This window comes from Conger conger, chromosome 8 (assembly GCF_963514075.1).
Source record: "Conger conger chromosome 8, fConCon1.1, whole genome shotgun sequence".
Classification (NCBI taxonomy): domain Eukaryota; kingdom Metazoa; phylum Chordata; class Actinopteri; order Anguilliformes; family Congridae; genus Conger; species Conger conger.
In genome coordinates this window covers 54865464-54891023 of record NC_083767.1, presented here as the reverse complement: position 1 = coordinate 54891023, position 25560 = coordinate 54865464, and the positions used below count along the sequence as shown (strand labels likewise).

At 53.2% G+C, this 25560-nt stretch overlaps 1 protein-coding gene across 9 annotated transcripts in view; it reads right to left on the bottom strand.

Annotated features, from left to right (window-relative positions):
- wnk1b (WNK lysine deficient protein kinase 1b) overlaps positions 1–25560 on the bottom strand; it is a 102323-nt gene that overhangs the window by 54529 nt on the left and 22234 nt on the right. For all 9 annotated transcript variants that reach the window (XM_061251470.1, XM_061251474.1, XM_061251476.1 and 6 more), the window contains exon 3: positions 3172–3344. In XM_061251470.1, coding sequence (XP_061107454.1) covers positions 3172–3344 — 173 coding nt within the window. The remainder of the gene's footprint in view (positions 1–3171; positions 3345–25560) is intronic.

Below are 25560 nucleotides of genomic sequence, written 5' to 3'. Positions count from 1 at the left end.
AGCGTTAAAATAAGACGGCACGCCAACGCAAACTGTTGCCAGGTGACGGTTACATTCAGTACCGGATTAAAACCCACGACAGGATTCCCACAGACGGGGCGGAATTAGGCACCATGTCGTGCCTTGAGGCGGCGGTATGGTTTCTGTGTTCCAGTGAATTCACAGGATTATTTATTTATTTTTCTTTCTTCCCCTTTGCTCCTCTGTGGCTGTGCCTGCAGAGCCTGGGACCACGCCCTGCAGCGGATTAGCAGAACCGTGATGACATCATTCAGAGCCAGGCCGCTGATGCGGTCACTCCTAGAACTCCACGACTGCGATCCGCAGTTATAGAACCGGGGGCAACGTGTTTAAGGCAGACCTGGAGGTGTGTGTGTGTGTGTGTGTGTGTGTGTGTGTGTGTGTGTGTGTGTATTACTTGACCGGGAAGGGGCATCTGTACCCCCATCATAAACTCAGGCCAAGATGAGGGCGAACAGGAGCCAAAAGGAACACGTGGCTGCACCTCTCCCTCCAGAAAACTCTCCATCCAGAAAACACTGCTGCCAGTCCACAGCCCCCGCCCCCGGTTCTGATCCGACCAGTTTGTCCAGAACGGGATAAACGGCGAGCGGAGCGTACCGTGCTTCCTCTCCGCAGCGCCCCGGATGTTTTCCACTTCAAAGAGCGAGGCAGCGACACGTCAGCGTCGCTGCGCCCGACGCCTTTCATCCGCTGCCGCCTGCAAACAGCCCGGGGGGGCTGCGCGCATCCACAACCACTACGCCTCCACCGCCGAGAGGAGCCGCGTTGGCAAGCACTTCACAGCAAGCTGCAGCCACACCGGCGCAGTTAAAATCGCTAAACTAATCTGGAACAAGAGGTCGTGACTGATGCGACGCCAATGTAGGTAACGTGGAAAAACAGTTAGCCGTATTCTTAAAATTACACGGAAATCATTTTGCGGAATGTGAAATTAAATGCCAAGGTTTATTTGCCGTCATACGTGTTGTGCAAGACGTGGCCTATGAATGCAAATACAATATTTAAAAAATATTCACATACGTAATTGAGAATAGCGTTAACCGTTTTTCCACGTTACCGACATTGGAGTTATAACAGAGTAATAACTTTGTTCCCAAATGAGTTGGCATTTTAACTACAGGGGTGCAGCTGCAGCTGACTGTAACGGGTTACAGGTAACAACCCGCAGGATGATAAGAAGTGGTATGAGATGCGATCGGAGTGTACATCAGGGCTAAACCACGTGACTGGGAGGGGCGGGGGTGATGACAGATGGGTGGGGCCCTGGGAGCTGGAGGGGGGGGGGGGGGGGGGGACAGGGAGGCGGGGCCCCGGGAGCTGGTGGGAGGGGGGGCAGGGCCCAGAGCAAAACCGTCTCCTGCAGCCTAATCGCCCGGTGACATCATAATTGGCCTCCGCTCAACAGCACATCCTGAACTTCCACCTTTCCACGGAGCGGCCATTTGCATTTCAAAAAACCCTGCTCCCTGTACACAGGCCAACTGGCGCCAAAAGCCCTCCGCCTGATGTTCCAGAATTTTCAGGAACACAAAAAAAAAAAAAAAAAAAAGAGGGGAAAAAAAAGAAAAAAGTTCCAGTAAAATTCCAGTCAGTTAAATATCTGAATTGCAAGGTCATGACAACGCCTAATACTGAGAAGGACATGGAGTCTGCTGTTCCACCTGCAGAGGCGCGTGTGTATACTGTACGCGGGCGTGTGGGCAGGCGTGTGCCTGCATGTGAGCCTGTATGTGGGTCAGTGCCGTTGCCTGGCGCCCTGGTCAGTTTATCTGTTTATCGGTCCCTGCTGCCAGACAGGCAGAGGCACACGGCCCTGGCACGCTGCGCGGGGGACCAACATGTGCCGCCGGCGTGTTAGCACGTTAGCCCTGGGCCCTGTTAGCACGTTAGCCCAGCGCCCCGTTTAGCCCTCTAAAGCAGGGGTGTCAAACCGAATCCCGCAGAGGGGCCGCAGTGTCTGCGGGTTTTTGTGGTTTCCTTTCAATCGGCTGCCAATTAAGGCCAATTAAGGCCTTGAGAACAAGGCGTGTGGATACTTTAACCAATGAACCCAGAACACCCCAAAAACCAGCAGACACTACGGCCCTCCAGGACTGGAGTTTGACACCTGTGCTCTAAAGGGACAGCAGCCAGTGGGAACAAAAATAATCGCCTGCACCAGGGCCAATGTAAGCAGCCAAAGCCAGCACTATCCCCCCCCCCCACCTTTTCTAGCCCTTGCCCTTTAAAAGCCAGGAAAACGGGCAACTATAGCCCCCGAGGGGGAAAGAAAACACAAACACATGGCAAAGCATTAAGTTAATAAAATACAGAGCACTCTTCCTTTTCTCTCCTCCCCCCTCCACTAATGAGAGCCCTTTGACCCACGCTCACCCCCCTCCCCCAGGCCCAGAGAGCGGGGCAGGACAGTAACCCGACCGATCTGGCCACCTGTGGTGCGGACAGCTGAGAGGAAAGCCCCCGCGCCGGCCACGAGTACCGCCCGCGGCCACCGGAGGGAGCTGCCGTTCCTGTGCGCCCCCTCAGGCCCCCGCACTGGTCAGCGCTCTGCCCCACACCTCACCACCTCCCCCCCCAACCCCAACCCCAACCCCAACCCCAACCCCAACCCCACCCCCACCCCCACCCCCACCCCCACCCCCAACCCCAACCCCTCCAGGAATGTGTGGAATCCGCAGCTCCCACAATGCACTGCGCTCGCAGAAAGGCTGCCAATCACAGCTCATCCACCTCAGCAGCTTTTAATTGTTTTTTTCTATCCGTCCACTTTAATAACGGCTACAGTAACCATGCCAACAGACAGGCTCTGAAAGACAGACAGCCAGGCATTTAGTGGTGACATTTTGCCATTGTACGCCCTTTTTTTCCAAAAAGCTACTGCGCCCGTACCCACTCAGTGTCACACCTCGCACCTGGGAGAGCTTAATTCATGGTAAAGTAGGCAGACTAGGAACAACTTAAAACGGCAAAGAGGTATCCGATAACTTGCGTTTTAAGAAAGACAAAGACGTGAATCGGCGTTGGATACGGGGAAGTGGAGTGGCTGGCCAACGGGCCGGGCGGCGGTTTCGGGTGAGTGAGGAGCGAGGGAGAGGGGAAACTGGGCCTGGACCGGGGCGGGGCGGGGCGGGGCGGAGCCAAACTCACGTTTTGAGCGTCCCGGAGGTCATGAGCTCGGTCACCAGCACGATGCACTTCTTGCCCTTGGAGGGGGACTCCCAGGAGTCGTAGAAGCGCACGATGTTGGGGTGCTGCAGGCCCTTCAGCATGCCCGCCTCCTCTTTGAAGCGCTGCCGCTCCGTCTTGGACAGCTTGCGGTCCTGCGGGGGGAGAGAGAGGGGAGAGAGATTAAATACGGGGGACGAGGTGCTTCTCCTTTCTGCAGCCTCGCAAGCTCAGAGCTAAACAACCAAATCAAGAATAATTGCAGTCTTGTTCTGAGAACGTGGTGTTCTAAGACTAAGCATGGCCATGGTCTCACTTCTTATTTTTTTATTTTTAAATAAGATGAACCATTGCAACAGGAAATTAAGGGGACAGACGATTTCCCGAAATGCAGTGCGATTGTGAAAGCCAATCGGTGCGTTGGCAATTTCATGGCTTACGTAACCCCCCCACCCCACCCCACTTGCACAACCGAGCATGGTCCGAGATGCTGGCACTCCCAAGTCAAGGTTCTCACACATGAATTAAAGGCCCGCCAGGCCTGACTGGTCAGCGCAGAGCGCACACAGGACACAAATCAGGCCCCCGCCCCAGCCTGCCTCACCGTGCCATATCCGCGCCCCGGACTGGAGAAAGGACAGACCCCCACACGCATGACAACCGTGGGACTGATCCTGCACTGAACATTCCGGACCCTCCAAAACCTTCGACCGTCCAGGCTCGGAAAATAACCCCCCCCCCCCAACCACCACCACCACCCCTCAGCGTTTCGGCCAGGGCCCTTCCCGCAGGGCCCCGCCACCCATGATGGCTATGTCAGGGAGGCTTTAATTTTGGGGGGAGAATTCGTGAAAAAAGCGTCTGTCAAGTCGGACCCCTGGGATGACGAATGGGTCGGGCCCTTCGCATCGTTTCATTTCCATTCCAAACAGAGCACGACTCAGGCGTGTGATTAATTATGCACATTATTCCAGCAGCTCGAGAGGAGAGGGAAAAAATACAGTTAAAAATATCTCTGACTTTCATGCAGCCCAGGTCTCCCTCCCACAGTGTTCTGCCTGCAGGGAAGGGGTTTAGCGACGCCTTGCCTTATTTTCTGTTCCCTTCTCAAATCGCTTTATAGGACAGACACGGATTACGCCTCAACACCTCAGCGAGAGGAACGGGCCATTTTCTCATCCGGGGGGGGTTCGGGGAGGCTGTGCGGTCAGCTGGCACAGGCGCGTCTGTCCGTCTCGTTAGCCGAAGCGGCGGTGTCCGTCTGTCCATCTGTCCGTCCGTCCGTCCGAGCTCCAGACTCACGCTGCGGACCCCAGCTGTCTGTCTGAGACCTGGAGCCCGTAAGGCAGGGCGGCCCAACCCAGCTCCCGGAGATCCCCCGTCCTGCAGCTCATCACTCCAGCGCTCATTTGGCACGGCCGATTCTGCTCATTAGCAGCTCAATGCCCGTCTCAAGCCGTTTAATGAGGTGTGCTTTGTTAGGGATGGGAGTGAAAACCTACAGGACGCCGGGGTCTGTGGGAACGAGGTTGGGCGGCCCGGCTGTAAGAGCTGACGGAAGAACCCTCGTCCAGGTAGCCGGCTGACAGAAAAAATGTCCGCAGAATGTTTCTGGAATGTCCCGTCTGCGTTACAACATTGGCACTCCACGGCAGCAACATTGTGAGAATGTTTTGCGTCAGATGAGTAACACTCCATTCCCAGAAACGCATGTGGGCTCAGGGCTCTGGGGGAACCGTGAGAAAGAAAGCACTCGAGAACGACAACCCAAACGCCAAGGGGGACCCCCCCCAGGCCCCTGGGGCTTTGAGTCAGTCTCCCACACCAAAGTTCGTCTCGATGAGCGCATTTCTGACATACGACCATCGTGTCACTGTGCACCCAAAAATCACACGACACACACGATCTCTGGTACGGGACTGTGGGAGGCAACTAAGGGGTTCCGATAGATTCTGAAATACACAAATCAGAAAGCAACTGTGTGCATATCACAACTCTGTAACTGTGTATATCCAACCGGGGGGGGAGGAACAGGCCTTGTGTCGACAGTGGGGGCATTGGGAGACACCACTGTCTACATTCATAGAGTGGGGACTAAAAGAGTGAGAAAACCCAGTGAATGCATGTGTGCCGGTATGTCTTATTACTACTTTCTGTGCCGAGAATCAACAAAACTCCCATCTAAAAAAAACTCCTTCAGCGCATCTGAATTCGCTTCCACTCAAGTGAGGCGCAAGTGGGATGTAAAATCGAGCACGCAAAAGCGATGTTTCGATGCGTTCATCTTCGGCCGGCCTCTTCACTCACCATAGAGAAAGAGCACCGGCACACACCGCCGCTTAAAATACAACACCCAGTCGACAAGTATTTACATATTGCAGATCATGTGAAACTATTATTTCCAGACCGACCTCATGACAGGATACTGCGATCACCTCACCATCACAACAGGAATAACAGGCCGAGTTGTTGTCCGTTATCCGTGAGCTGGAGGGCATGACACAACATGTGAGCGAGACTGGCCAGAGGGGAGACTAAAACAGGCCGTCCTCGCAGTGGTCAAACATCCCGTGATGCCGTAGAGAAGGCACACGTCGTTTCAGCCCTGCCTCCGGCAGGTGACTGACATTTGGACCGAGTGACCGTGATGTCAGCTATTCAGCACCTCCTCTGAGCGTGTGAGAGTTTGAATCGGCAGATCGACAAAGTATTACTGCATGGTCCTAATAACACAATCACTGAAAAGAAAAATCGGCACAAGGAGAGACGTTACATGAAGAAAAAAACCCCCAAAAAAACACCAATTGCGACTACATTTTCTTGTGGGGGGAAAAGTATTGACTTCAAATTTTAACTATTGACTTGCACTGAAAGACGTGGCTGGAACATTGCATTACATTGTAAATGGCATTTGGCAGACGCTCTTATCCAGAGCGACTTACAGTTGATTAGTCTAATCAGGAGCTAATTCTCTCCTGGAGCAATGCAGGGTTAAGGGGCCTTGCTCAAGGGCCCAACAGCTGTGCAGATCTTATTGTGGCTACACTGGGGATTGAACCACCAACCTTGTGTGTCCCAGTCATACACTTTTAACTACTACACTACAGGCCGCCCACTACAAATCCATACTGGAGCCAACCGCAGGAGTGCTAGAGAGCAGCATCTCTCAACAAGACCAGGAAATGAGGCTGAAGAACAACGCACCGGTTCTGGCTGCTTGGCCACTGCACACCCCACCAGAGTCTCTGTGACCCCGCCCCCGCCCCCACCCAGGCCCCGCCCCCCCGGAGCGTCTGCCAGACTGACAGTCACCCGACAGCCTCGTCATCAGCGGTCTCCGTGGAAACGGGCGCTCCGGACCGTCCCCCGGCGCCGGGGCTCCGCTGACAGAGGTCACCCCCAGCCAAGGTGGGCGCGTGCCACCCGGCCGCCACCTGCTCTCCCTCCGGAGAGGGGGGCGTGACGACAGACAGGTGTGTGCAGAGCGCCGTGAGACCGGAGCTGGCACGGACCTCCGGGCTCTTTCTGCAGTCCAGCTCCTCACCCCCCCCGTCTCACAGCCGGCCCCCGTCTCTCAGCACCGCCCGGTCCACCATGCATGACCCGGTGTCCAGACACCGGCCCACCGAACAATCAGCCCCTTATTCACCACCCCCACCCCCGGGGTGCCCCCCCCCCCCCCTCCACATACCCTCCAGCTCCAGCCCTCCAAGAGGAGCCAGCCACCAGCAAACAGGCCCAGGCCACAGCCAGGCACAAAACTAGAGCCAGGCCCTAAGCCCATCACATTTATAACCAGGCCCCTCTCCCTCAACCACAACTGCCCCACGAGGGGAAAAAATATATCACAGTAGAAAAAACTAAATGTCTGCCTTAATCATCCTGGTCAGAAGGGATCCACCCCCGGCTCCCAGCTTTAGCAGATGTGGGTTTTGGCTTTGGCCTGCCTCAGCACTGGGACAGTGAACCCCCCCCCCCCCCCCCCCCTCGACACACACACACAAACCCACACCCCCCTACTCCCGGGACGTCTTACAGTGCGGAGGACATGAAAACAAAGCCCAATCGCAGCTGGACCTTGAGGGCACCGCTGAACTCCATTTCCACTCATAAAATATTAATGCAGACGCGAGCCCGGGATCGAGCAGCATCTCGCCCCCCTTTCCTTGCGGATTTGAGGCATGGATTACCGGTAGGCCCACGCCAAACACTCAGCCCCGTCTGGCAGGGAGAGCCATTAGGCCAACAGGCTAACGCGCTGGCCGGCGTACGAGCGCTCCGATTGGCTGAAAAACAGCGCATCGCCTACCGCGGCCGCCAGAGGAAACAACGGCAGACAAATCCGCTCCAAATCACAAGAGGTCCCAAAAATAACCCTCCGAAAAAACACTGGAGCGCGCACAGTGTCTCGCACACACAGCTCCGGTGGCAGAGAGAGAACAGAAGTGGTCCCGGTGAAAGACCTTTGCTACGGCGGGCAGGCAGTAAGACTGGAGGGACAGGACTGATTAAGGGGGCTGGCGTCTGTACAGATATGAGCATTACTCCTTATAACAGGCCTGTCGCGGCCGAAATTAGCTGGAACTCGTCCCAGGAAACTCAGCTGGGCAGAGGCACTGGAATCACCAGAGCGTTTCGGGAACGGTGCGTCCTAGCGAGCACTGAAGCCGGGGCCCGTTACAGGAGCAGCACCGCAAGACTGCGCCACAGAGCCTCGTGGGCCAAGGCACACGACCGGGACCTGGAAGGTCGGTGGTTCAAGCCCCATTCTTGAGCAAGGCCCTTAACCCCGCATTGCTCCGGGAGGGACTGCCCCCCCCCCCCCTGCTTAGTCTAATCAACTGCAAGTGTTGCTTCGGAGATAAAAGCATCAGCTTTAAAACAAATCAATTCAACGGAGGACTGGAACACAGAGAGGCAGATGACGCGGCCCTGGTTATTTCTGGGGCATTCTGGAGGCCGGGTATAGTGGACTGGTAATGTGTGTGTGATTCAGACACAAAATGGAGAACCGAGAGCCAATTGCGGGCAGGCTGTTAATGTCATCGAAAGACATGTGACAGACGCAGCGTACCCATCTGGAGACGGACCACACGCAGAGTGCCGCGACAGACACGGTGAAGCCTGCGCTGTCACATAAAAGGGGCAGTTCAGCAAACACTCCCAGACGGACGACAAGGAGCCCCCCGGCCCCATCCTCCCCTGGACCGCATGCGCGCCGGGTGTCCGACACGCATTCCAGCCTCGCAGAACTTTCCAAATAGTTTACAGGACCGCAGCTGGCCCGGGGTCGCGGCGTGTAACGTGGGCGTTCGTCCCACCCCTGGGCGGGGGGGGGGGGCGCAGGGTAAACAGCAGAGTGAAAGACCACATCTGGGCCAGCGGCCCCCTCCCCCCCAGTCCCGCGCGTGACCACTGCCCATGACTTCGAGGAACGCTATGTGCCGCGCACTGCAACAGTTCCCCACCGCCGCAAAACAAGGAATATATTTATGAATGATAAACGCCGATTCTTTAAGTGGGCTTTTAATACAAGTGCCTCTCGTTTGACATTCTGTGGAAAAAAAAAAATTCTGTGAGGCTGTGGAAGACACGTGTCACCGTTCCCTTCAAGCAGCAGCCGGCCTCTCAACCATTAATATTTCACAAAAAGGACAAAGTCTGATGCTTGCTTTTTCAGAAAAAAACGCACGCCACTTCTGCAGCCAGCGAAGCCAGGCTCGGCCCTGATAGGCTAGGCCGGAGCACCGAACAGAGAGGGAGACTCGCGCACTAAAGCAATGCTCCAGCGTCACTCTCGTGTCATTAACATGCACTACCGCACTGCAGGCTGACACACGCGCGGTTTAAAAAGCACATTACTAAGAGCAGGGGATGGAGCGGGGGGATTAATCCGCTCATCCCCGGCTGCAGCTACGGCTGCCTACGCACCGCCGTCACGTGACTGCCGGAAAGTTCCGCGTTGCGTTTCCCGACAGCACTTAGCAACGCTCCCAGATGAGTTCCACACATCAAGAACTTCTGCCCCAGGACAGAAATATATTGCATTTATATTACCCATCGCATGAGTCCATGACTGTGGAGCAGAGGGGCCCACGGTTCAGAGGGAACCAGGAATTGGATTCGTTGAATTTATGAAGACACTGAAGGACCAAGCTGGTGTTCCAGCTAAAAAAAAAAAATCCACCCTCTGCTTTACACCTCATAAATAATCTTTTTTAAGAATAATAAATGCTGAACATCACATTTTCATCCCCCGGATGGAACTGATGATGAAAATCCGTAATGACAGCAGCAACAAAGCTTTGGTGTAGTAAGTTATTTATGAAAAAAAGGCTGAAAAGCAGGAAGTGGCACTGTCGGCTGCAGCAGGGATCTGCGTCACGCATCAAAACAGCAGCAGCGTTAAATAAACGTGCATGATCTAAAACATTAGGGACATCTCACCAGCGACCAAGGCCTGTTACGCACATCAACATTACATTATTGGCATTTGGCAGACGCTCTTATCCAGAGCGATGTACAGTTGATTAAGACTAAGTAGGAGACAATCCTCCCCTGGAGCAGTGTAGGGTTAAGGGCCTTGCTCAAGGGCCCAACGGCTGTGCGGATCTTATAGTGGCCACACCGCGATTAAAACCAGCAACCTTGCGGTGAAGAAGGTTTTGGGCTTGTGTGTTCCTCTGTGTGTGTGGCCTGCTGTCCATGGGGCGGTGGAGTGAAATGTGTGTACGTACACACACACACACACACACACACACACACACACACACACACACACACACACACACACACACACACACACACACACACACACACACACACACACACACACACACACACACACACACACACACACACACACACACACACACACAGTCGCCGCAGGGTCACGGAATCCGGGCCGGCGGGTCATGTTTCAGCCTTCGCGCTCCTCAACCAGGCAATCGCCACGGCAACGCCAGGCTCTCCTCATCTGTCATGTTTGCGGTCGTGCGCCGGTGAAAACATCGAAACATTATATGATTTTTTTTTTACGACAGCCATTAACAGCATCTTTTATTCACACGATATCCGGATAGCGGGCGAACAAACGGCGGACACAAAAAAACAATGGACAGTAGATGAAAGCGAGGGCTTCTGGGACGTTTGCTGAAAATATGACACCCAGATCCCGGCACACTGAGGCACCGATGCCCACACGCCGGCCTGCGTTAGCCCTTCACGACCAAAAGTTTTGCAACTGGAGAAATGAGGGGAAACGGTAAGAAGAACGGCTGCAGTCGCACATCTGCTGCACATTAACGTGGGCAGGCTAACGTTCAGCTCCCATTTGGATCAAACTGAGAACTTACTGTCGTGTTCAAACAACTCCATCGCATTCCATAAACAGACATTCTCAATGCCGAGTCCCATTACAGATGGATACAGCCTCCTCCCCCCCCTCCCCTCCCCTCCCCAGACCTGAAGGTTTGGGTTTCTGTTCAATCAGCGTTTCGCAGATTGCTGTAACCAAGACCATGTGTCTTCCCGCGACCCACTTTTCACACTTGTTATTTAATCTTCCAGACCCCAGGGGTCGATATGCCGTCTGAAGTGGGCTGCACAATCATTCTTTTCATAGCAGTCCGATCAATGTTCTCCCGGGCCTGCCATAGCTGCATGTCTCAGTCGCTCTCCGTGTGTTCTGGACGGGGTGGCAGGGTTTGGGGCGTGTGCGCGTGTGTGTGTGTGTGTGTGTGTGTGTGTACACACACCGGGACACTGAGTAAGTGAGGTGGATCAGGGGACCGGAGCAGCTGCGGTGTCTCTGACGCAGGTCGGTTGCGGACACACTCGACGTTCCCGCTTTCCCGACGGGCCGGAGGAAATCCTCCCTGGGCTCCGGACGGAGGGAGCCAAGAGGGGCGGACCACCTGTCCCAGGAAACCAGACCCCCCCCCCCCCCCCCCCTCCACCCATCCCCTCCACCCCCAGGCCCCCAGCAGTCAAGGTAACAATGAGCACAGAGGGAAATAAATCTCCCTGCCGCCACCGCACTGACGGGTTTGCGGCAGTCTAACTTTTACGACCGTCTTCAAGCGTCGGGCGCTGCCCAAAAAAAATGACAAGGTGCTTCGGAATGACTTCACCGGGGTCCCACCCACACACCCCTGCTGGGGCTAATGACATGAGCCAATGACACTAAATAACTCTGTAGCCACCACTTAAGCGCCGTTCGGCAAAGCCGCCGAGCTACGTTCCCAACGCGCTTGCGAGCCGACGAACGCGCACTCTTAATTTCCAAAAGTGCCTCCGTCTCCAGGAGCCGTAAACAGCAATTAGGCCGTTAAGTGGCATCCATTTGGTCCTCGTCTCCGTAAGCCAAGTCAACAGAGATATGAGAGCAATGGCGTTCACGTTCGCCCGTCTCCGCAAAGCCGCCGGATTAACTCCCATCCCCGCTTCTAACCAGCCCCCCGCCCTCCTAAACTCGAACGCGGCAGGTCTCGCAAATCTCCACGAGCGCAGGGCCCACGCCTGGCGGAGGCCGTACGAGTTCCTCTCCCTCCCCCCCCCCACCTCCCCCTCGCTCCCCCGCGCCCTCCTTAAAGGCCTCCAGCCAGGGGTCGGGTGCAAACAATAACACACGAGTGGTGTGTGTGTGTGTGTGTGGGGGGGTCGGGCGCACAAAGGGAAGTTCTGAAAACGGGAGCTTTACTGTAACTCCGCTATAAATAAACGCGCAGAGCACAAAGTTCCCCGTCCCTCGGGCCGCAGGGCTGTGCCTCTGACCCCTGGCGAGGAACAGCAGCTGCCCGCTGGCACCGGCGGTCGGGGGGGGGAGCGGGCGCCGCGGCAACAAGGCGCTGCAGTGTGTCGGTCCGGCGGGTCGGCGGGTCGGCGGGTCTGCTGATCCGCGCAGGGCCCGGGAGCACAGCGCGGCCGTGTCACCGGGAGACGGGCCCCATTGTTCACACCCAGGGCCTGGCGAGGGGGAAGCGGGCTCGGAGCCCAGCGCCTCGTCCGTCCGAAAACATCCTCTCTTTCCCCTCCCTCCTCCTCTCCCCTCTCCCTCTATCCATTCTGACCGCAGAATCGAGAGGGAGAGAGAGAGAGCTGCTGGCCAACGGCTGCCGCTGAATGGGAGAGCGGTGCCTGGAGGAGCTAAGCTGACTGTGCAGGACCCTCCAGTCGACCATGAGCGGGGAGACTACAAGGGGGTGTGAATAACATGGTGAGTTCACACCAAAAAAAATCAAGAGGTTCCAGCTCCAACTGCTCACACAAACTCCCAGACTGTGGGGGGGGGAAGGAAGGAAGGAAGGAAGGAAGGAAGGAAGGAAGGAAGGAAGGAAGGAAGGAAGGAAGGAAGGAAGGAAGGAAGGAAGGAAGGAAGGAAGGAAGGAAGGAAGGAAGGAAGGAAGGAAGGAAGGAAGTCACTCACTCACTCACTCACTCACTCACTCACTCACTCACTCACTCACTCACTCACTCACTCACTCACTCACTCACTCACTCACTCACTCACTCACTCACTCACTCACTCACTCACTCACTCACTCACTCACTCACTCACTCACTCACTCACTCACTCACTCACTCACTCACTCACTCAATGACATCCTCAACTGCCACCTCTCAGCAACGAGTCACCCTCCACCATTTCCGTTCGCACGCTGGCTGCTATGCTACACAACGCAGCACTAGCGGTGAGCCAACCGCCTGGAAAGGCAGAAACTACCTAAAGAGCCAGAACCAACGGTATTTCTCAAAGTGAAAGGAAGCAAGCTGTCAACCAGCATTCTCAACCAAGGCCACTACCATCCAGAACCCTCCTTTTGGTCACCTGCCCGTGATTCTTTAGTTTTTCACACCTGTATGAAGCCAAAAAAACCATAGGCTCCGGCTTTCACACTACAGATTAGGCCAACAAAGTTTAGCATTGTGTTGGGAAATTTAAATCTCAAAACCATATTAAAACGGCACGCACGCTGAAACACATCCCAATTGTGACAAAATGGATATCCCTAATCTCGTTACGGCGACACTGAGCGGCTAAGGCCTCTCCCGATAGCTTAGCCCGGCTCACGAGAGCACCGTCAGACGTCACAATGCAGTTCAGTAACAAAGCTGAACAGAATGTACTGGAACACAGGCTTGACCGAATTAAATTCGGCTGTCAACATTGGTCAACACCTCAGATGGATAAGCATTTCAATATGTATTTATATAAATAAAAAAAACAGTCAATTCAGGAAGAACATTGTGTGACATCCCTTTTGAGTCACTCCTAATTTCTTTGTCAACTGCTGAGTGAGACATCACATGACCGGGTCAAAGGATGATGCAGAGGGCCAAAATTGGCAAAAACAGTAGCTCTTGAAAGGCTTGGAACGACATTTCGGGAGATCTGAGCACAGCCAGAAAAGGCGACTCCCCCCCCCCCCCCGCTACGGTCAGCATTGACCGCTGTGGGCTACGCGTAGCACGTTAGCAACCCTAGAGCAAGGCCATGGGTCACAAGCCACAGGCTTTTCCCCATTGGATTAGTCATTCAATCCCATCAACCCTGCCGGGGAGAGCCGGGAGCAGGGAGCCTCAGCGGAGACCAGAGTCACATGTGAGCTTATCTCGCTGGACCAGTGGGAGCAACTTTTATGGTCCACAACGGCCACAGCTTTCCAGCGATTATCGCGTTATCGTTACTGCTATCATAGCGTTGCGTTAAGTGCTCTCCATATCTTATTTTACTGGAGTGCTTACCAACTCTGCTCTAAATAACTGAAGCGTGCTCTTCTGCCTGTACAACATCCTAGCTTTCCCCTACTTGGTGTCATTTTCCCCACAATTTCCATGCAAGTTAATCTGAATAAAACCCATCCAAGGAAATTAACACGGACGTGATTCAACCCAAACGTGACTGGCGGCCCCACTAACTCCTGAGCAGATGATACACGGGAGCAAACAGGTTTCCACAGAGCCGGGACGACGACAGGGGAGATTAGCGGAGCCTGGTCCTCCCTTGCGGCAGCAGGTAATCCCCTCTCTGGAAGCCCTGATGGAGGGCCCTGCCCCTGTGGTGCGCTTCACCACCAACGCAGTCAAACGAGGAGCTCAACCCACAGTCCCCCACTCACGCAGTCAGGGATTATCGTCATTAGATCGTAAAACTGGATAAAATGAGCGTACAGTGGGCAGGACTCCCATCGCTGTGCCGTGTTCCAGTTGCCCCGGTCGGGGGGAGGGGGGTGAGCTTCAGAGAAGGGACCGGGTTCCAGCAATGGGGCGTTGGTGCAGCAGAGGCGGTTGGCAGGAACCAGAATGAGGACATCAGTGGTGTCCAGTTGGACAGCAAACAGTTCTTTTTTTTTTTTTTTTTTTTTCTCCCACAATATTTGTCTGCCATGGCCTACATAGTGGTCAGAATTGTTTGTAAGTATCCAAAACTGTGGGAAAACCCAGATCTTGGAAAGTGAGAGAGAGAGAGAGACGGAAGAAAAAAAAAAAATTCAGCACCTTCTCTGACACCAAAAGCAGATGTGAAATCTTCTGGAAGAAATATATCCAAGTGATTCCCTGGCCTGTGCACACTGAACCAGTACACATACCCCCAATAAAGCACCCAAAAAAACAAAGGTGCTGTTGGGACACAAAGGCACTGGGGAGGGGGGGGTTCAATGAAAATGAAGTTAATGGTCCCAAGACAAAACACTTACAATGCGGTTGTAATGCATTGCTGGACTGGGAATGATTGACAGCCCATTTCCCCCATTTAAAAGGGCAGTGCAACCCGGAGGAGGCGGGGCTGTGGAAGATACCAATGCCTTTGGCACGATGGCAGTGCTGGGGATGGGGGCGGTTCCTGACCACAGTGGGAGGGTCCTAGGGCACAGTGGGAGGGGCGAGCGGGGAAGGTCCCTGAGCACAGTGGGAGGGGGGGGTGAGGGGGCGGGTCCCAGGGCACAGTGGGAGGGGGGGGGGTGAGGGGGCGGGTCTCAGAGCACAGTGGGAGGGGTGAGGGGGTGGGGCTCAGAGCACAGTGGGGGGGGGGGGGGGGTGAGGGGGCGGGTCTCAGAGCACAGTGGGAGGGGCGAGGGGGCGGGTCCCTGACCACAGTGGGAGGGGGGGGGGGGGGTGAGGGGCAGACAGGCGGATGGAGCAGCAGCTGTGTTGAAGGACAGCCAGACTCGCCGATCTGCACATCCGTGCAGGACGGGACCCGCCCTGGCTCATCGGTCCGGGTTTTCCCCTCCGACTCGGCCTGGTGACTCACCGCCCGGGAGAGAAATGTAGGTCACCGGAGGGAGCACTGAAGTTTGCTTGTTCTTTCGGGGGTTCTTTGGGTTTGATAATGAGAGCAAACCAAATTGAATAAATCTGCTGCCCACACAGAAAAATAAGATGATAGCACACCTCCCCCCCCCACCTCAAGGCCCCACCATATATCTCTCTTTGGTGACATGCTAGCCCCTTCCTTTCACAGCCCCAACACCTCAAATCCATTTAACATTTTACTAGTGAAACGCAGTCAGGATATCAAGTTAAACCACTTCTAAGAAAAATAAACAGCCATCCACAAATATAAAGTCCTGCCACTTGACTGAATTCCCACATCGCTTGAAACATGTAAACAATTAAGTTTGTTGCTGGTGATAGCTGTGTACTTCCAGGAAATTTGAAAGGGGTTGGGCAAAAAAAAAAAAAAAAAAGAGCACGCCTTGGTGCTTGAGAGGTTGGGTGGTGTGGTAGAAAAGGAAAAGTAGGCCATGAAATGTGGAATCTAAATAATTAGGGCTCTCGGAAGGAGGCCACCACAGCTGCACCGGCAATTATTCAGCCGGCCACACAATGACACAGCACAGCACGGAAATTACACATCGCCGGCCTCCTCAGAGTTCACATGGGCCCCGAGGAAGCTGCTCCAACAGACACACACACAGACAACTTCTCCCTGCCACCTCCAGTTCACGGGACGACAATAAAACAGCTTGTACTTCGGAAGGTTTTAAATTCCACAAAAGGGTAAAAAAAAAAAACAAGCCATCTACAATCTTCTAGGTTCTTCCAAGCAAGCATGCCAATGTTATGCCATTACATTTTTTATGGTCGTGATAATTCCTGCTGATAGCTCGGAGAATCGTGTGCCATAAATCCTAGGTGTAAATTCCTAGGTGATAACAGCTACCAGGAATCTGTTCAGCGTTGTGCACCTTGACGAGCTTCGTCATCTCTGAACGCTCTGAATGCCAATCGCTTGCAAAAGCCCTCGAGTCACAGCGGTTTCATAACGATCCTGAAACGACATCCGCTGGCCTACTCATCTTCTCCCACCCCTTAACCTCTGATCTTTAGCACCAGGAACAAGCTACAGTAAACCCTCCCACCATCGTTACCAGGGTAACCTGGCTAACCTAAAAAAAACCCCCCAGAACTTTTGCTTCCTGCTGCTCGTCCGTGGCCTTGGTTTGTGGCTAGAGAAGGTAATGGAGACTGTTCCTTATCTGTCATTTCTTTACTCAGCTGTATTGTGACTTACCCAGGTCAGAATCATGGGCTCTGGCGCAAACTTATCAGACGACCAACATGACTCCACAGGAGGGTGGGGGGGGAGATCTGGTTACCTTTTTTTTTTTTTTACCCCGTCCTTCTCCAATAACCGACCGCAACAAGCGTTGAGATCCTACATCAGGGGTGTCAAACTCCAGTCCTGGAGGGCCGCAGTGTCTGCTGGTATTTGCGGTTCCCTTTCAATCAGCAGCCAATTAAGGCCTCGAGAACAAGGTGTGCGGACAAGGTGCGCACACCAATAACCAGCAGACACTGCGGCCCTCCAAGGACTGGAGTTTGACAGCCCTGTCCTGCATCTTCACAAGTCAACCTTGACCTGAGGTCAGTGTAAAATGTGTTCTCTCTGAGCCAACCCATGGCTGACCTTTAAAAACTTGATGGAAAAACACTCTTTGCTCTTTCTTTGCCAGCGGTAAAACGTGCCGCACACGGAGACGATTGGGCGGATTTGAAACAACGGGCCGAGGCGGCCATCGTTAACCACGCCGAGGAGCCCCGCGGGCTGAACAGAGTGGATCAGGGAGGAGCCTTGTGCCCTCAGGCTACCTGCAGCACCAGCTGCCCCACAACTAATGAAGACCCTCATTCTTTACTGAGCTCCCTTTACTCCGAATAATGCCGTACCACCAAGCCGTGGTGAAAAAATAAAAATAAAATGAATAAAATCAAACTCAGTGCTCCCCCTTTTCTTTGGTAGTTGAAAAAGGAAACGTTACGATGTAGACGCCACACAGGGAGAAGGGCTTTTAAAAGTTCAAAGATTGCAACAGGGGTACAGGTCTGTCAGAACACAACCGTCACGACACAAGCCTGCCAGGACACTCGGCCGTAAGCATTCGCAATTACAAGGCTTAAAAAACGGCTCCCAGGAGAGGCACCAGCGTTAGTTCCTCGGCCTTTAGCAGGAGGCCTCTGCAGGACCCTTCCCCACTTCGCTGCCGATGCCAGTAGCAGCCGACAGAGAGGTCCTGGGGCCGACTCCCTCTGGACCCAGAGGAGCAGAGGCCCTTCCCCCCCCCCCCCATCAGCCCTTATCGATACAAGGAATGGAGAGGAGCTTAATCTTAATCTCAAAGCACCATCACATTTGTTTAATGTCCGTCTCAACTCTTAATTCCATAGCCTGCCTACTGCGGTTTGTGAAACGGTAAACGGTAAGAATATCAAGTGGGCGAGTTCAGCTGGCCCACGAATGAAGCCATTACTGAATCACGTGGGCCAACACAGGTTAATTAACATCCAATACTTTGAGAGAAAGGAACAAATGCCACGATTAAAAAAAGTAACAATGGATGGTTCCTATTTTTGTTCCTACAATGAGATTCGTAGAAACCTTTTTATATATATTTATTATATTATATATTAAATTATTCTATTTCCAGCAGAAAGCTTGTTAGCTCAGCTCAAGTTCACTTTGATCCTAGAGATAGGATGTTATCGCGCCTCCAAACACTTTTCACACTGATTTTTCGGTACGGCGACATCACAAACGCTTCCTTCAGCTTGTAAAAGGGAAAGCGCCGCAAATTCTCTGGATGGGCTGGACTGCGCAGCATTCGGCAGGGCTTCTGCATGTGGTGGCAAGACCTGCAACTGTGGCACTTGAGGTGCTGGAAGCAGAGCTGAACGGGCGTAGGAGGAATCAAAGAGAGCCGAGCGTGCTTTTTCTCCTGGAGGCCCTCGGCGCCCAGATTAACCCGGCCCTGAGCGAGCGACAAGCGGTGACAAATTGAACGCTCGGCGACAGCAGGACGACGAGACGTGTGTGTCGTCAGAACAAGAAAAAAAGCGCCACGGGCCAGGAACGGAGAGGGAGAGGCAAAATAAATAGCCCTTCGTCTGCACCCCTGTGCGCCCCATGAAAAACCAGGATTACGTCAGCGCCCTGGGTTTACTACGGTTCACAAAAACAAGACTACCCCACACACACACACACACACACACACACACACACACACACACACACACACACACACACACACACACACACACACACACACACACACACACACACACACACACACACACACACACACACACACACACAATAATTCCTGGAGTCCATATGCCGTGATGTAAGCCATGTTCCTGGAGTGTGGCAACCGCACAGCAACACTGCACTACCACCACTGCTGTACTCGGTTCTGCCAGGTCCGCAGACTTCGACACTTAACGTCAAACGGCACGCATTAAAAACGCTCCTCATCTGAATGTGTCTTTAAACCTGCTTTGGGAAAAGGTAATAATAGCGGCAGTCGAACTGTAAACACCGAGGAACCTGAAGAACCCTGTGGCTTTCCAGCCGCCCGGCTGGCCCGCGGGGGGGGGCAGAAACACGCAGACTATGCATGCAGTCACATTCATCACGGGCTGCTCGTGTCACGCAGCCGAAAAAAGGCTGCTACAAACACATATTGTACCCTCCCCCCAAAAAAAACTATTTTCCCCACTGCAGAGAGAAAAAATTGAGCAAAAATGTATGCAATTAGAGCTCAGCTTTTTTCAAATTAAAAAGAATTCTACATTTAAACAAAGGCCTACAGTCGTCGGGCCGAAAGTGTTGACGGATTCCGTGCAGGGGCTCTGTTCCTCTCTGAGCCTCCTCTGACAGTGCGGTGGGGTTTTTTTGTGATGGTGCAGCTCCAGCCCGTCATGAGGCCCTCAGCTACCCCGGTCAGCCTGTGGGACACGGCTACACACCTGGAGCAGGAACAGGTGAGGGAGAGGCAGGAGCCGCGGGACTGACACGGCCAGATCAGGGAATAGCGCGGGACTGACACGGCCAGATCAGATAGGCTGCTCAGCATTCCACAAAAAAAGAGCAGCCTTTCCATTTGAAGACAGAACTGACGCCGAACGTCAGTGTCGATATGACTCCGGGGAGTGACGCACCACGCGGCCACCATCTTGACCCACAGGCCACAGGCGAACCACTCGGCACAAAGGAGTAATTGTACGGAACTTGCGCCTCAATACCAGGTGGTCACTTACTCCTCTTAAACTGACAGACTAATGTATTCCCCAGGTACCAGGGGAGGTGATTATTTTCACTAACATCAAGTCATTTAGTGACTTTTTTTTCCCTTTGAAGAAAGCGGGTCCCCCAGGGCTTCCCGCTGAAGAGCCGTAGGGCCTTTATTTGTGCTATGGAACCCCGTGGTGCTTTATTAAATGCCCGATCGGCGCGCTGCCCTCTGCCGACACTGACGCAGGGAGAACGGCCTTGCACAATCCTGCCACGCTCCCAATCTGCTGTCATTTGCCAGATGAGTCCAATGTGTTTTCAACACACACACCCCCCCCCCCCTCACCCACCCACCCACCTGGCGCAACTATGGATACAGTGGGCCACATGAGGACTGAAGCAGGTCCGCCCCTCCAGGGTACAGTTGTCATGACAATGCGGCCACAAAGCAACATGACGATTGGTCTAAAATTTCTCTACAATACCGCCTGCTTATAATTACCGTTTTAAGACTCCGGAGGAGGGGGGGGGGGGCAAGCGCCGCAAAAAAAAATGGAAGGTAATTTTGTGTCATTCAGAGTCCAGTAGAAGTACTTTTTTTCCCCCCTGAGGGGAGGCTAAACTACTGCACATTGGTAAACGCCAGCCTCCCTCTGTCAGGGGGAAAGTACAGAGCGAACACCTGGCCAGAGTGTGAGGAGGAGCCCTGCTGAGGAGCCACACACCCCGCCCCCCGGGCCCGGGTCTCAGTGGGCCGGCACACGGCACGGGGGAGGCAGCTCTTAATGAAGGAGCGCCGGCCCTGTTGCTAGGCTGCGTCCCCCCGTCTTCCTCTTCCCGTATAGAACATTAATCAAAAGCCAGAAAGACCTTGCGGAGGAGGCCTCTCCAGGGCTTCCGTCCAATGGGAACGGAGTACAAGTTAGAGGGGCAGGTACTCACTGTAGTAGTAAAAATAAAAAATAATTTAAAAATTTAAAAAGATAGATATTTTTGGTTTAGTGTACATTTTATATTGACTCAGGCAGTATTAAGGATATTTTGTAAACTTCGAAAAGCTTCTGATGACCAGTCAGCTTTACAATGGCAGGCATTCGAGCATCACTGTTCACAGCAAGAAAAACCCAGAGTGACTCCAAAAAGCAACATAACATTTCCAGAGATTGCACATTTCAGCAGATTAATTCAACAGCGTTCATAACTGACACACCGCCAGCCCCCTCTCCATGCTTTGAGCCAAAAGTGTTCAGCAACAACTGCTATAAAAACAGGTGATCCGATTGGCGGTGAAACTAGCCAATAAAACATAAATCTCAGCTTCTAAAACATGCTGGCCCTCCTTACATTTCAGCTGTGGGGAAGGACACAGCCGCTTCGCTCTGGAGAACCAAAGTACATTACATTACATTAACGGCATTTGGCAGACGCGCTTAGTCTAATCAACTGTAGGTCGGTCTGGATAAGCAGAGGAGACGATCCTCCCCTGGAGCAATGCAGGGTTCAGGGCCTCGCTCAAGGACCCAGCGGCTGCGCGGATCTTATTGTGGCTACACCGGGGATCGAACCGCCGACCTTGCGGGTCCCGAGTCATGTAACCTTAACCACAGCGCCCAAGCAGCGATGTCCAGGCAGGAAGCAGTGTCGCCATTTCCTTCAGCACACTGGTTTCTATTTGCATGCACCACAGGCAACAGCGACAACCTAAAATAATATTAGCTAAATATTCTTTTTTGAAGGGTAATCTGGGACACCAACACAACCTCTGGAGGCACAATGTCACCCTACAAGCTGCCACAGGAGTAACTTTTTTTTTTTTTCCCTCTTTCTTTCCACAAACTCCCAATCCAAATGCCCCCACGCCAGCTTATTAAGCTGGCAATCAAGGTCATCGTAAATTTCAGTAAACATTCCTGGGCACAAACAAAAAACCTGTCTGAAATCATTTAAAGATTTTAGATAAACTCTCGAAAATGAGCCATCATTAAAAAAAAGAAAAGAGAGAGAAAAAAAAAAAAAAGTACTTTCAGTTCCATGAAAATTCACAATATACTAAGAAAACACCTGCTCTTCATATTCAAAACAAGACCAAATTCGGCTGAAGACAAAAGAACTGGATGTACAGTGACCAAGGGGGCGGGAATAAAATACTGAGAAAGTTCAGAGTTCATAGTACTTAAGCTCCACTCGACTGCCGGTTCGTTGTAAACTCCAGGACCCAGGGAAGTCCAGATCTGCAGAGACTCAGTGGACAGACGATTTCCCTGGGGCGTAAACAGGCCGCTACGCTGTCACAAGACGGAGTCACATGACAGAAAGAAAGCTGTTATTGCCGAGGGAGGAGGAGCCCCTCTAAGGGTCAGCAGCTTGGGGGCTGACCAACGGCCAATGACGATCCAAACAGTTCATACAAGAACTTTCCCTATTATTACATGACCCTGTCCTTTTGGACTGGAAAAGGCCATAAAAATTCCAACTTCACACGGCCAACAAGTGGCTTAGTCACTGAAGGAGTTCCCTGTTCCCCGCTGATACGCTGGAACTCCGAGTTCAAGTCCAGGCAATGTCATTAGACGACTATGAGCAGGAAGCTGTGACAGGACCCAACTGCCAGCTTTAAATGCAGGGCTCTGGTGTTCCCATTGATCATTTACTCCTGAAAATTGATGCCTGTAAACTGGGAAAATAATTTAGAAGCTTGGAAATAATGTTAGGGTAGAACCCTGAAATGGGAGACAAAGGGGGGGGGGGGGGGGTTAATGGAAAGGGGGGGGGAGATCATAGCAAGTAACTGGATGGAGGCAAACGTCAGAGCGAGCATTCACGTATGTGCAAGCCGCCAATCTGTCAGAGGCAATACAGAGAGCTCAGAGATCATATTACCCAGAGGCATGCACAGCAAGCCCGGGACACAGCAAACCCCAACCTTCACACTGAAGTCATTGTGCATCTCCCTCACAAAACACGGCAGTGAATCCTCCATATTTATTACGGAGATAATAACTCTCCCTCTCAGCAATGTGTCCCCCCCCCCCCGCTCCCACTTTCATAGCTCAATTAGCAGCCTGTTTTTTAACGAGCAGGTCCCCAACCAGCCCCCTTCTGTCCGAGGAGGAGAAAGGCAGTGGACAGTATCAAGCACAGTCTGGAGCATCCCTAAAGGGCTCTGATAATCCCCGGTCCGCACCCCCCGGGGCCTGCAACAAGAGAGCCGCGGCCTCCTCCCCCCTGCCATACGCACTCAATCGCTGATGGTACGATCCAAACAGGCACACATGGAACTGGTTAGGGGGCCCGGGTGGTAGAGACAATCTCCAGCAGAGGGGGAGGGAGGGAGGGGAGGGGCGGACGGCTCGGTGGATCAACGCCGGCAGCAGTGTTAATTCTTGAGTAAGGAAGGGGGAGCCAGTGCTGGGCTTAAGAACATTACAAGCGATTATGGGATGGTACGACCCATTACTCGCACGGTAGAGACGGCAGAAACACACGTGGCCCGGCTACTGCTGAGGGAAAGCCCGTACAGAACTGAGAAGTCCCCGCAGGGTTCTTTATATACAACCTTTAAAAACGACACCCAGCATGAACGCAACCCGCGTCCCATTAGATTAAAAGCATCCGCAGGGTTTTCGAGGTGCGAGGGGAGCGGGGGAGAGGCACTCCCGACTGAGACGGGATTCTTCGACCGTGCCCCAGAGCCACGCCGGTCTCAGCCCACCCCCCCCCCCGGGCGCGCGGCGGGGGAAACGGGATCCGGGGAGATGAAGCCGTATCGGCTCCGCGTCAGGACCCGTCTCCCGTGCAGCTGCCGAGGAACGGGCTGTCACTCAGGCGGCCGCCGTGCCTCAAGCTAAAGTCTCGGGCAAAAATTGTATTCATTTTTTTAATTTCAAAAATTATGAAATCAAAACTTTTTTGTGCAGGGGCAATCATTACATTACATTATTGGCATTTGGCTGACGCTCTTATCCAGAGAGACATGCAGTTGATTAGACTAAGCGGGAGACAGTCCTCCCCTGGAGCAATGCGGGGTCAAGGGCCTTGCTCAAGGGCCCAACGGCTGTGCGGATCTTATTGTGGCAACACTGGGATTAGAAGCACCGACCTTGCGGGTCCCCGTCATTTACCTTAACCACTATGCTACAGGCCATCCGTCTTGGGCACATGAAATGATGAAATCAAAACATCTACTATAAAGAGCAGTGAACAGTTAAAAACTACATAAAATTAACTTTTTCATTTCTGTGACCACCCTTTGCCTTAAATCGGCATCAATTCTCTTCAGTAAACTGTCCTGCAGTTTAAGGAAATCAGCTGGTAGGTTGTTCCAAACGTATTGAAGAACTCGCCACAGTTCTTCTGCAGACCTGGGGCTGTCTTGCTGTTTTGTCTGAAAAGCGGTCGATAACTTCATATATTCCTTTCTTATTTTCTTTTTTTATTTCCTTTTTTATTTTCTTTTTTATTTCCTTTTTTTATTTTCTTTTTTGCAAAGTACAGACAATGCAGACAAGATGATACTGACAATACTTAGAAAAACAAAAAACAAAAAAAGTCCCCAAAACACCAAAACACAGACAAAGGTTAAGATAAGGTGGCAATCACCACCAAAAGCACCCAATTCCACAGCCTGAATAGAGAATGAGGCTGTGTGCTCTATGGACCGCTATCCAAGCGTGCGTTCTTCGGCCTGCGTGGGAGAGGGGGGTCAGAGAGCAGGGCCTGCTAACACGAAGCGCACCTCCAGCCCCACACGCACACACCAGGTGTGTCAACACTGGCCCAGAACATCCCCAGCGTCCTCTTGAACATCCCGGCGCGCTCCGGTCCCAGATGGAATTCCAGGAGCGCATAAAGACGTTTTTCTTCTTCACGGCTCTCGGACCGACCGGGCCGCTCAGCCGGGGGAGTCTGCCCTGATACCGCCCCCCCCCGCCCGCCATCTGCATTCCATACATCTTTCAAAGAGCCTCCCCCAGCGCAGCGCACACAATGAATCTTTGTCAGCCAATTACCCACCAGCCATAGGACAAGGTAAAGATGGAAACGCAAGTGAAGCAAGATTTCTTCACTGCGTCACACACACACACCACACACCACACACACACACACCACACCCACACACACACACACCACACACACACACACACACACACCACACACACACACACACACACACACACACACACACACACACACACACACACACACACACACACACGTCCACCATGTCTTATTTACAGACACACAGACGTGTCTGAGACAGAAGGAAGCAATGCCTGCACGCTGACAGTTCAGAGACTCCCCCCCTCTCTACCTCTCCAATCCCAAAAAAATCCTGGTCGGACGTGCCAGGGAAAACACGGATAAAGAGCGTAAACTCCGAGAGGACATCAATAACGGACCCGCTTCCTCACACGGGCCGGCGCGGGACCGCCGACCCGGCCAGGAGGACCGGAAATCAGCCGGAGCACGAGCAGTTTATAAAAAAATAAAATAAATAAATAAATAAAAAAACTCTCGCTTCTCATTGAACTCTCCTCAGGGCCTATAAAACGGGACCGCTTTAACGACATGTATTCAGAGGGAGGCTGGGGGAGGAGGCGGGGGGAGGAGGCGGGGGGGAGGACGCAGACCGCACATCCACCATTCACGCCGCTGATAAGCCCGGCGTCCGTAAATGGCGGGGAGCCATCGCTCTGCGTCACACGCTGGCTCCCACTCAGCGCCGGGCCCCAGCGGCCCCGAGTTCAGGCCTAATGACTCCCCTCTGTGTTCCCATAATGGCCGCCATTAACCGTGGGTGTGATTTCAATTAACTGCCAATGCCCAGACACATAACACCCCCCCCCCCCCCCCCC